Source organism: Montipora capricornis, chromosome 4, assembly GCF_036669925.1.
Source record: "Montipora capricornis isolate CH-2021 chromosome 4, ASM3666992v2, whole genome shotgun sequence".
In the NCBI taxonomy this organism is placed as follows: domain Eukaryota; kingdom Metazoa; phylum Cnidaria; class Anthozoa; order Scleractinia; family Acroporidae; genus Montipora; species Montipora capricornis.
Window position 1 is genome coordinate 35812664 of NC_090886.1, and position 12500 is coordinate 35825163.

Below are 12500 nucleotides of genomic sequence, written 5' to 3' on the forward strand. Positions count from 1 at the left end.
GAATCTGTTCCTCAAATTATCTGTTCTCCAGAGGAATCTTGCTGGCTGGCAAAAATACAGGTGTTTCGATGGCTGGGAAATTTTGTTATTGATAGAGGTTTTGCCTGGGAATTACTGACTTTTTCAAGCATTTCAACCCGAGCTGGGTGTAGAAACTCTGAAGACTGAGGACGACTAAAAAAAAAAAAAAAGAACCCCTTCCCTCTCCTAGAGAGTAGTCACAAACATACGAAGGCTGGTCAGAGTGATTGCGCTTGTGGAAAAAACCTGTTTTGTCCCGGTTTTGTCGCTTTTGTGCGGTCGTTTTGGATCGAGGGATTTGAAAGCGCGCGGAATTCCTGGCTGGGAAATAAATTTGATCAGCTGGCTGGGAAACCAACCAATTTTATCTAGCTAGCTGGGAAATTTCTTGTGTGTCTTGCTGGGAAAAAGGAACAGATAATGTTTTCCCAGCAACACTGGAAAACACCTGAAAATGCCTTAATAACATTTATTTTCATTAACTGGGGTATAATAATACATTTTCCAAGAAATTGGTCGTTGGGTGCCCCTGGTCACCGTTGTGTGTTTATTTTTACCTGTTTGTATCATACAAAGTTTAAGACTTTTTGACTGTTGCCCAGATAGTTTTCACGTTAGGTCTTCGCCGCCAAGTTGGTGGACAGAAACAAACGGTCTCTCATTGGCATCTTTGTTCGACCATTAACATGTTCACTTTACATCATTGTCACCTCGGTTTTGAAACTATAGAAAACTCAAATGCAGTAATTGTACAAAAATGCATGCCAAACACACAATACGCATTTTTCACTCAATAAACCTTTTTGGTGTCGTTACTTTAATAACCTCTGAACTGTACTCATTGTAAGGATATAGCTATTACAACACCTCTCGGAAATTTAGTTCAGAAAACAATGAACACGAATGCCTTAACATTATTTTTCTGCAGAAATGGGTTTCACTTATGGTTAATATAACGAAGGATACCTTAAACGGATCTTCTGCTGTGGACGAAACTGACATAGAACGACAAGAAAATGCAATGATGACTTCAGATCTTTGCGAAAATTTTGTCGCTGCTGCCAGCTTAAATGAGTCAATGCCATTCGACGATCAAACAAGTGAATTTGGTGAGTGTCATTTTTTTTAAAATGAGCTGAATGGGCAACATTTGACGATTTCATGCGATACGACTCCTGCTGCAGAGCGGAACATTACAGCAACTACTATAGCTTCACATACTTTTTACAGCAATTGTAGAAGGGTATGTGAAACGTACATCTAAGCCAAGAGGTGCATGGATGGTCATGAAATGATAAGTGCGGGGAGGTACAAAACGGAAGAGGTAAGGAGAGAGTGAGGCAAGGAAGAAAGTATAAAGAGGGGGAACGAATAGCGAATGGTGGATTAAAGGGAGAAAGGAAGGGAGGGAATGGGCAGAATGGGGAAAGGAGAGAGGGAGGAGAGGCAGATGCATGGGATGGATAGGGAGAGGGGAGGGGTAGACAGCGGAGAGGTTGAAAGTGAAAGGGGAAGAGAAGGAGAAGGGTTTGGATAGTAGAAAGGAGAGAGAAGGGGAGAGTAGAGAGATTATGAAAGTCGGGAATTAAGGGTAGGGCTGGGCGATAAGAGCTTGACATGTATTTCCAAAGAAACTTTGCCCCTTACCACATTCATAACTTTTTCTTTAAGATTTAAGCATGACTCGAATTTTCAGAAAGGAGAGGCTTGGATTGGAATTCAAAGGGGGTGATTGGATTACGATTTCAGTTGACGATACTAATGAAACCAACGGTAAGCTCTTTAAGCTACTTTTACAGACAAATGGGTGGTTAATCCATGAGATCCACCTAGAAACACATGACCTTGAAACGTGTAACTTTCAAGTCTTTTTTTTTGGAACAAAGGTGGGGATTTTAGGACACCAATTCTATGCCCAAATATGGACAAATATGAGATCGAAGCCGCAGGCGCGGAAAAATGTATGAGCTATGTTACATCCAAATAAGGAAATTTTTGAACTCAAAACAGCCCAGCTCTGAACCAGAGTCAAACGCTTTAAGGTCACGAGCTTCTGATCCACCTTATTATATACTCAGCGAAATATCGCGTTCCTGATTGGTTAATGACGAATGCACCAGGAACGCTAGGAAGTTTACCATATCTCACCAGTACTGCGGGAACTGTTTTGGTATGAACTTGCTCGTCATTTCGTGATTTATGGGCTTGCCTGATGTTTTGGGAGTTCTGAAAATTGCACAAGTCGTAGTTACTCGCGTTTATACTTTTACCCTTACACACCTCTTACTAACCGAATCCGAGGTCCGTACTATAAGTTACGGACCGATTTTTTTCCGGTGATTTGTGGCACTATCGCGAAAGCTTTTATAGATTGTGCTAGTAAAAGTAGCATATTATGCTGCTAGCAGTGCCCATTGTTTTCCCAAATTACGCTCAAATTATGCTCGTTCAAATTATGATACATTTCCTAAAATTATTCGTTTTGCAAAATGAGTGAAACAAGTCCAAAAAATAGACCACGATCGTTTGGCACAACGTTTTTGGTGTCAGGACTTCCTCTTCTATTCACGGTATTTTGCATTCTTTGTCTTAGGGCAACGTTGTCTGGCTATTGGTGGTTCTGGCATGGTCTCTAGCTGCAAGTTATCGGGCGGCAAATGAGAGGTGCTGGGACCAACACCATATAGCAACTTTCGGTTGCCGTCATCTCGTGCCAGACTGCCAGCCTCCTAGGGAGGCTCTCTCTCTGTTTCTAAACCGCGGCTGCGGTTAAAACATTGAACAAAAAGGGCCTTAGGCTTATCAATATTATTACTGATTATGCTAGTTTCCACCAATTATGCCGAAAAAAAAAATCAAAAGCCTACTAGCGCCAGGCCCGCGAAAAAAACGAGGATACGGAACTTACAGTACGGACCAAGAGAACGAGTTTAGTAAGATATTTAATAGATTGCATGCTGAGGTAATAAGGCGTGTGCGGGAAATAAACCAGTTAAATTCAAGCGGAGCGTTCATGGGCATGCCTAAAAGTCTGAAAAACGAATAAATCTTGTTAATGTTTTTAACAGTTGCTTGCAGAATTTAAACAGTTTCACAAGTTTATTTCACATAAACAACAACTTGCTGGAAAAGGGTGGATCAAACTTTCAAACTTGGCAGGTTGTACAGCTGGCCGTACTGAACAATGCGACCCGTTAAATTAGACAATCAAAGCATGCTTACTATCTGAAAGATAAAATAATAATAATTACAAACTTCCCATTTCACTTAATATCAATTCGAAAATACCATCATAATAATAATAATATAATGTTCTTAATAGACGCATTTACAGAGCTCAATGCGCTTTACAATGAGAGGTTAAAAAAATAGGAATGTCATTAAGAATGCAGCTAGTTAGTCAGCAGGAGTATGCTGATTTAAATAAAAATGTTTTGAGTGATGACTTGAACGATGAAATTGTCTGCTTTGATTTTATATGGTTGGGAAGTGAGTTCCAAAGTTTTCGTGCTGCAGAGGAAAACGCCCGGTCACCATAGGTGGATGTTTTCACACGTGGTACTCGCAGGGTTGAACGACTCGATGAGCGCAATTTACGAGTTGGGTGGTAGGGAGTGATTAGAGTTGTCAAGTAGCTTGGAGCAAGTCCATTCAAAGTCTTGTATGTCATTAATAGAATCTTGAAAATGATCCGTTTTTCAACGGGTAGCCAATGAAGAGCTTTCAGAGTTGGCGAAATGTGGTCTCGTTTACGAACTCCGCTGACTAGACGAGCTGCGACGTTTTGGACTCTTTGAAGCTTGTCAAGTTGAGACTTGGGAAGACCATATAGCACACTATTGCAATAGTTAAGATGAGGGATGACAAATGCATTAACTACACGTGCTAGATCATTTGACCGTTCGCATTACAAAGGGCTTTTTGACATGAATCTAGTTGAATCGCCTAAGCTCCTACAAATCTCCTGGGCATCCGAAGGTCAATGACTCGATTCCTGACGAGTAGTACTCGGTGTTCTTTCACCGAGCATGCTTGGGTCATAACAGAACAAGACATCATTTGACATACTCATATGATTTACCGGGCCTGAAAGAAAAAAACTTCGCACTTAATATACTTTCGAATATCCTATTTTCGTGGTAAACTGTGGGTTTTTTCCCCAAGTTTGTGTCTATTTTCTTCTCATGCGTCCGTTCCACGCAAACATACACCTAACAAACACGCATATATATGTAGACACTTGGGTCTTGGTTGTTTATTCCTTCGGCATGAGTTTGTAAAATAGCAGGTGCCATGTCTTACGAATACACTTCAATATGTGATGAATTTTCTTCGCTTTATGAACGGGTCATGTGATTGACTGTGATTGGCCGTTTACAAAATGAGAGATTTCACGGAAAGTCCATTAAATGCAGCTCTAATGATATTAATGAACAAACTAGTCACTTCTTGGTTTTTCTTGGATTGGTCTCTTAATCTATGTCGTTTTCCTTATTCAGGCTTGATAGTTATGGGAGTGAGATATAAAAAACTGCATGGACTGTTTACAACTGCAAACAACACAAACAAAAGCAGGTATGCTTTCCGCCATTCTACTTGATCACTGTAAGTGCCCCTTGGTTATATTAAGTTAGAGGCACACGTTTTAACGCTTTAAAACGTTTGATGATCAAAGATTGTTGAAGCCGAGAGAATGCGTTATCAGCTTTTGAGACTTGAAAAAGCTCCTTTGACGTCGTTCAACCAATGGCAACTCGTTAAATGGAACAGAGCTCGTCTTCTGTTTCGTTCAACTTCGATTTCTTGGTGAATGGTCAACTTTCAATTGGTATTCAACATCTAAAATTTTTCGAAGAAGAGATGCAACAAGGATAAACAAACGTTGAACCTTTTTCGCGTTAACTCTCTGCGCAATAACGAAATCTCGTACTCTGTGAAACCCTGAAGGAATTTGCGGTGGTTAAGGTGCGCCTGGAATGCCGGGAAAAAGCTGATTTTGAATGGTGAAAGGACAAAAGAACACAGACAAGATGTGGGGGAATAATTCGCTTTTTTTTGTTAAAGGCAACGGAAAATCCAAAGTACCCCCTACCTATCGGCGCTGTTTTGTTGTGCGCCATCAGGAAACGAAAACTACTAAGTGGACAAAATTCCTTTGCACGGTCGTTCAAAACTCGCAGATATCCATGATTTCAAAATTATTTCCAAAAGCGATGACACATTTTAAAATTCAAGAGCAGTTCTCCTCTCCACCACCTTATAAAGCGTTGAAAGCCTGAAAAACTCCGGGTGCATGTGGGATGGGGCGGGAGGATGGGGTGCGCACGTACAAATACACATCTAATTTCCTTGTTGTCAAAACGTAAAGCCAAGAATATCAAAAAGAAATTACTTCCCAACGAAGTGTCAGGTAGATCCTAATAGACCATAATTTGTTTCTTCCCTCGATCGGTTTGCTGAAGTCTGATGTTAATGTCACTTTTAGTCTTGTCTCGTTATCTTCACTTCATTCTGTTTTTTTTGTTTTTTGTTTGCTTGTTTGTTTCTTCCTTTTACAGGACGATTAACACCAATATAATGTCAGCTTCACTATTTCCTCCTTCAAAAGCAGAATTGCTAAAAAATGTCACCTTGGTCTTTAAGAACTTTGAGGTATCAGTGATTACATAATACACGCATTTTGCATTTTGCGTTCTCACATATGATCCATTAGAGGACAGACGCATAGCTGGCGTCATCAAAAAACAATCATAGAAGACGCCAAATTGTGACACCGCCTCGTGTGCCACGTTTTTGTTCTTGCCACATTTTGACGTCATGCGGGATCTATTACTGAACAGACGCAGGGCAACATGCAATTTATTTGCTAAATCTGTTCAGTCGGTTAAAAGACCTTTTATTTTATGATTGGCTAATAAATCAATGGACTTCAAACTTTCGTAAAATAGAGCATCATCCTTGAAAACAAATGAGTCGGTATGTTTGGAGACTGGCAGATGAATAATAAACTCATGAATTGTGATACTGATCTCTCGCCTAGCTCTGGTTGCAGTTTAACTGATTTTAATGAGATGGATAGTTGCACAAGTTTCAAGAAGTTTACCTGACTTTAGTCCGCAGGAAATGATAGAGAATGTGTGTTCTGGAATCTCTCAGAAAGCAAGTAAGAAAACTTAAAGTGTATATGGCAGATTTTTCTTTATTTACTCAATCGAAATGTCATCGTTTTTGAGATTTAAAAAAAAAAAAACAAAAAAAATCCATACCGATTTCCAGCCTTTTAAAAATCGGAATTTTCACTTCCGGGGGGCGGGGGATACAAAACCGCGCTCGTAAGGAGACTGGGAATAGCAGGCCGGTGATGTCAATTGCCCGAAGCGGAAAATACCGTAATACTCTTTGTTTGTCTACCCAAATTTTGCTTAAGCATTGTTTCCAGCTTCTCTTGGTCGTACAGGGACCACAGCACAGATGAGTTACCATATTTTCTTACCCATGGTGCTTCGCGCGCGTGGACAGGAGCTCATCAATGGAGTCTCTATCTCCACTAATTCCTTGATTTAATCCTTTTCTGAATTTTTATTTTTATTATATATATTCTTTTTATTATTTTTTTAGGAACAGGTTTTTCCCGCGAAAAGTATATATATTTCCTTTGATGCTGAGATAGCTTTGTTTTGATTGGCTTTTACAACAGTGGACGTGTTGAATCTCCCAAGGGAGGCGTTCTATAAGTAAAATCGAGCCAATCATGACGCACAGCGCGGGAAACGTGCGGGAAACTCCGAATAGTTTCCTTGGTTGGCTAAGACTGCCGCTCGGGAATTTTGAGCTTATCTCCGTGCGCAGCACTGCAAAACCAAAACAATCCCGAAATTACTTTCGACACAAATTGAAGATTCATTTTACAAACTGTTCAATGGATAAACTAATGTGTCTCTATTCATTAAGATGGTCAGGGGACGGTTGTTACGTCAGTTTTACACCCGGCAGCTCAGAAACAGCGTGTGTTTGCAACCATTTAACACATTTTGCAGTGCTTATGGACCTCATAAATGTTGACGCTAAACTCGTAAGTGCACGTAAATCTGTAATCGTTTCCATAATAGTCTAATAATTTCATAAAACATCATGTCGTGTATGAGACGAAAGAAGCGAGACCAGCACTACAAGATAAACACGGTCTGAATTACAAAAGTTATTTTAAAATTGAACACCGTTTGTATTTATATAGTTTAAATAGGCTAAAGTTTTAAAAATACCAACAGCAACTTCCAACATATATAATATATATGTATTATGTATGTATTATGTGTTAGAAAAAAAACCATGAAAGACAAACCGAGCAAAATAACACACGTGCGAGACGTTTGGGTTTCGGAACTTGCCTGCCATCAGCCCAGTGTAAAACGTGTTTCGATCAGCCCTAGCGATGAGGATGAGATGTTCATTCTTATCTGTACCATTAAATGTTATGTGATCTGAATTGTGTTGTCCTCAGCTGTTCTTCATAAATTATTAATGAAGTTTCACAATTTTTAACAGTCTCAAACGGACAGGAAACTATTGGAGATCCTCACGTATGTAGGCGTGGGATTGTCTATCCTGGAATCTGTCATCATTATAATCAGCCACTGGATGCTAACGTACGTCACAAAAAATATATGAAATAAATCATCTTAAGAGTTTCTGCATGGAGCTGTGTTTGTGATATGCAACCAGTTTATATAGGCATAAGAAACAAATACGTAATAGTAATAGGCCATTTGCACGATTGTAACATTTTATTAAGGACCTTACGAATCGACAACCTTTACACGACGGCGCCGTTAGGTTGCGTGACATGTCTGCTACGCATGCCTCAATGAGCACTTACCGGAGTCGCGCGAAAGTTGACGACATTGAAAATAGAAGCGAGGTTACTTGTCAAATCCAGGTGTTTTTGCCGGGTCATCAAGTATAACATTTCGGGGCATGTTATTCAAGTGACGACCTTCTGCTACACCATGGCGAATAGTCCAACTAAAAATAAAAGCGCTAGCGAAATTTAAAGCCAAATCTTCATGCATAGCTCTTGAGACACGTGCATAAGTGGTCATCTCGTCAGGCAGCTGAAGCTGTTCAGCATGTTCATAAATGTCCTCCCTAGGCCTGTAGAAACGAAACTGAACCTTGCATTCATGTTTGTTGCATCATTATATGTATCATTATATGTATAATTTGCCCAAAGAAGCCCCTGTGGGGAGTGGTCAGTTAAATATCAATGTATATGTAACATGTGCCGTTATGCAAATGATCTGGGTACAAATGTTGAGGGGCAATCAAAAGGACAAAGGAGGCTAATAAGGTATCTATTTTTTGCGTCATCCGTCATAACGGAGATACCACCGACGGTGGTAACAAAAGAGAATGAAGTGTAAAACGATGCCGTGAATGGGGGTGGGGGGGAGGGGAGGGGCTCTAATAGAACATTTACAGTAGTGGCCCACCTCCATTGCATAATTAACAAATAATTGATGTGTGAGTTCATGTTCTTTTTGTTTACTTTTCCCTAGAGAGAGCAGTTCGCCTTTATCACAGATTCGTGTGAGCTTGATGTCCTCTCTATTGACAGGACAAATCACCTTTCTTGTTGGAATCAATGCCACGGCCAATAAGGTTAGAAAAAACCGAATGAATGAGAAAAATGGATGAGAGAAAGACGAGGCGAACGAAAGAAAAACAGACTGTCAGTAAGTACGTAGGATGTGAGGCGAGCGCGCTAAGTAGTTGCTACTTACGCTATAGTCAGGTGTGAAACGTTATGACAACTACATAATATTGCGTTAGGTTGGCGAGGTGAAGCTGCTGTGTGTGTATAAAATGTCACCCTGGACGGTCATTAATAACTAACCACTATTATCAATACACCAGGCCAAATGACAAACTGCCCTCTGTAAAACGCGCCATTTTGTGGGCCAAACGGGAAATGCCCGAACTGAAATGCATTTGCCCCCCTGATTCTGATTAACTGCGCATGTAGAGATGTCAAACAACATTTCTCAATTTTTGCTCGTTTAGCTGATCGTATTATAGCAACAGCTTTTTATACCATAGATTCATGCTACATCTTTGTTAAACATTTTTTCTTATTAAATGAATTTGTACGATTTCACCTTGTGTATACATCTTATTCCAAAATGGCCGCCATTTTAGTATTCTTTTGTTTCCATGCAAATTGGCCCTTATGGCCTCGTCCATGGTTAAATATTCTAGTGAATTTTACGTGTGAAAGCGAGGCCATAGGGGCCAATTTCCATGGAAACAAAAGAATAGTTAAATGGCAGCCATTTTGGAATAAGGTGTATTGATAATAATGATTAATCACATGACTTTTGTCGGGGATATAGTTTATTCGTGTCCCTCGTAGCGTCATTTGCACCCTGGCTCCGCTCGGGCGCAAATGATGCTACTCTGGCCACAAATAAACTATATACCCTCCAAAAGTCATGTAATTGTCCAATTTTCGAAACGGGTGCAGAGGCTTAGATAGTGCCGATTAGTACTTAAAGTGCCCCTGTGACCAAAAAATCAATTCATATTTTTCTTTTGATTTCAAAACTATGTTAACAAAACACTAAGTGACCCACGTTTTAAGCCTGGATTTCAAAGAGGTACCTCTTTATTTTAACTGTAATTTTCCTATTTAATGGTCCCCCATTACTAACGTTACGGTCTTGAGAGAGCTGGATCGAGGAGAAAATGACGTCAAAGGCTCACTAGTTTAAGAATGCAATACGTGTGTACGCCGCAGAATTAATATGCAGCACGGGGGTTTTGGGCTTTCAGACTTTTAAACTCACGCTTTGCATATATAATAAGCTGCGTTTACAGGCTGAAATTTTAAGCTAGTGATCCTCTGACGTCACTTTTCCCTGGATCCAACCGTCTGAGGTCGAATCAGTCAGTTTTGAACGTGAGTAATGGCGGACCGTGAAATCCAAAACTTACACTCAAAGTAAACGGCCTTTTGATAAAAATCAAAGCTCAAAATCTTGCCAGTCAGGTGTTAAGCAAACACAATTTCAAAATCTGAAGGGAAAAAGGAAGTGTTTTTTTTTTATCACAGGGGCACTTTAACACTGCAAACGATACTATTTGGGGTGCATGGAATGACCGTTATGTTATGTATTTGTCATAGAGTGTCACACATAACTGTGGCATATCAGTTTTAGTCACAACTGTTCGAAAATGGTTTAGGATGACTAATCGGTGCGTGCTCTTGCTTTGTCACTGTTTTGCAACCGAGCCATAAATTGAACTGAGAAAAGCACGGGACGAAACTCACACTAAAGCCTCAAAAAACTCGCCAGTTAGTTCATGAGGGGTATGAAGCGTAGGCCCTGTACTGCATGTATTAATAAAGCTGATTTTTTCATAATCATCATCAAAGAAACCAAACACTGGTTGCAAAGACTCGGCGTTATGGTATGACCTATGACTCGTCTGAAGTCCCGAAACTTTTCGGGCCTTTTTCGAGTGGCATAACTCCCTATGAACTTTATAAATGGAGAGTCACCAAACTTCATAGCCATTTTGCTTTTCGTTACTTTGAAAACATGTCAAAAGGCCATCTTGCAAAAAAAATTGGATAGCAGTTTTGTATATGCCCTTTCTGGTCCGAAAATATTTCGGGACGTTGGAGAAACGGGCCCCTGGTTACAATAGCCACCTCCAGATTGGAGCACAAACGCTATCACGAGGAGGAATTCTCTGTTCTGCACATGCGCACTAGCTTTAGATTGAGCTATTGTTTTGTTTGTGCATCAACTCATACTCCACTCTACAGGTCCCTCATGCCTTGGAAAAGAGGTTACGGATCCTAGTACATCTGTTCATGCAGTCAATCGCACCAATGTCCGGTTTCTCAATTATATTTTACAGGGCGCCTGTGTGGCGGCAGCAGCTTTAATGCAGTACTTTTTTATGGCAGCTTTATGCTGGATGCTGGTGGATGGCATTCATCTTTACTTGTTCACTGTTAAAGTCTACAACGTTAGCCACAAAATGCTCGTGTATCATCTCTTGTCATGGGGTAAGCCCATAATGGTTAAAATCAAACTGTATCGATTTCGTAGCTCCTGCAACGGATCATACAGTACTTCTATATTCCATTTTACATTTTACCACAATTGCTTGTAATCTCGCAATCTGATTGGCTAATTTTCCGTTGTCGATAAGAGTCTAGACAGCGCTGTACGCGTCATGCTCGCGTCAATTTGTCACGCAATGTAATAGCCAATCAGAAACGCCCATTCTGGGAAATAAACCAATCATATTGCGAGAAAGTTATAGACAAGGCTTGCTCTTTCTTCGTGTCATGATTTTGGTCACGCTCTGAACTGATAAAAATTTTCTTTGTCGTTGAATATTGTGGCACAAAACAAATCGAAAGTGGTCCAGCGTTGTCTGTATTCTTATCGACAACGATATTCGTCATCAGAGTGGTCAAAATTTGTTGTGGACTCACTCGGCTGGGTCTCCTGAGTCCACAACATTTTGACCACGTCGATTTCTTAAGTTGTTGCATTTGCAAGTGAAGTGCTGCGAATGAGATGTGGAAGTATTGAGTAATATTTGCACAACTTTTAAAGCTTGCAGTTGTATTTAATACAATGAAACAATTCATTGATTTAAGACAACAATGTCTTTATTGACTCAACTGCATGAAAGATGTCTTATAACTGAATTATGAACCCCTTTGCGATTTTTTTTTCTAAGTATTGACTTAGAAATAATATTATTTCCGGCTAAGTGTTGCTTCTTTTATGTTCAAATAAATGCTCAAAATAGAGAGTTAACGTTCTGTCGCCAGAATTTTTTTGTAATTTCATTTCGCTTTGATGATCCATACGATGTTTTTGAAATTCATATTTAATCAATACATGTTTCGGATGAAACATCATCCATCGTCAGTTGACAAAAAAATTTGCACAACAAGGACAAAGATAAACATCACGTCACTCACGAACACAATTCAAAGGTCGCATTATTCTCTTGCAAAACAGAGATGTTTTAATTGATAGCCAAGGTCCACTCTTTAGCAATCACCCTTTGAAATTTCAGAGAAATCGACCTTCCGCGAATATTTTATGATTAATTTTTAGAGACGAGATGAAAGGCATGCAGGCAAAAGCGATAACGTAACTTACGCGTCAGGGGCACCCAGCGAATCCGTTCCTCACTTTATCTGCTCCAGAGGAATCTTGCTGGCTGGCAAAAATACAGGTGTTCCGATGAGCTGGCTGGGAAATTTATTATTGATAGAGGTTTTGGCTGGGAATTACTGACTTTTTCTAGCATTTGAACCCGAGCTGGCTGTAGAAACTCTGAAAACTTATCTAGCTGGCTTGGAAATTTCTTGTGTGTCTTGCTGGGAAAAAGAAACAGATAATGCTTTCCCAGCAACACTGAAAAACACCTGAAAATGCCTTAATAAC

The 12500-nt window shown here is 40.0% G+C and overlaps 2 protein-coding genes across 2 annotated transcripts in view; both read left to right on the forward strand.

Moving 5' to 3' along the window:
• LOC138044664 (uncharacterized) overlaps positions 1–6280 on the forward strand; it is a 37112-nt gene extending 30832 nt beyond the window's left edge. Inside the window, exons 4-8 of the mRNA XM_068891122.1 lie at positions 950–1130; positions 1693–1794; positions 4521–4596; positions 5580–5673; positions 6135–6280. Coding sequence (XP_068747223.1) covers positions 965–1130; positions 1693–1794; positions 4521–4596; positions 5580–5673; positions 6135–6188 — 492 coding nt within the window. The 5' untranslated portion in view covers positions 950–964 and the 3' untranslated portion in view covers positions 6189–6280. The remainder of the gene's footprint in view (positions 1–949; positions 1131–1692; positions 1795–4520; positions 4597–5579; positions 5674–6134) is intronic.
• A 715-nt stretch (positions 6281–6995) lies between these two features.
• The window catches only part of LOC138046612 (adhesion G-protein coupled receptor D1-like), a 36575-nt gene continuing 31070 nt past the window's right edge, over positions 6996–12500 (forward strand). The window contains exons 1-4 of the mRNA XM_068893217.1: positions 6996–7093; positions 7567–7667; positions 8577–8679; positions 10945–11095. Of these exons, the coding sequence (XP_068749318.1) occupies positions 7064–7093; positions 7567–7667; positions 8577–8679; positions 10945–11095 (385 nt within the window). The 5' untranslated portion in view covers positions 6996–7063. The remainder of the gene's footprint in view (positions 7094–7566; positions 7668–8576; positions 8680–10944; positions 11096–12500) is intronic.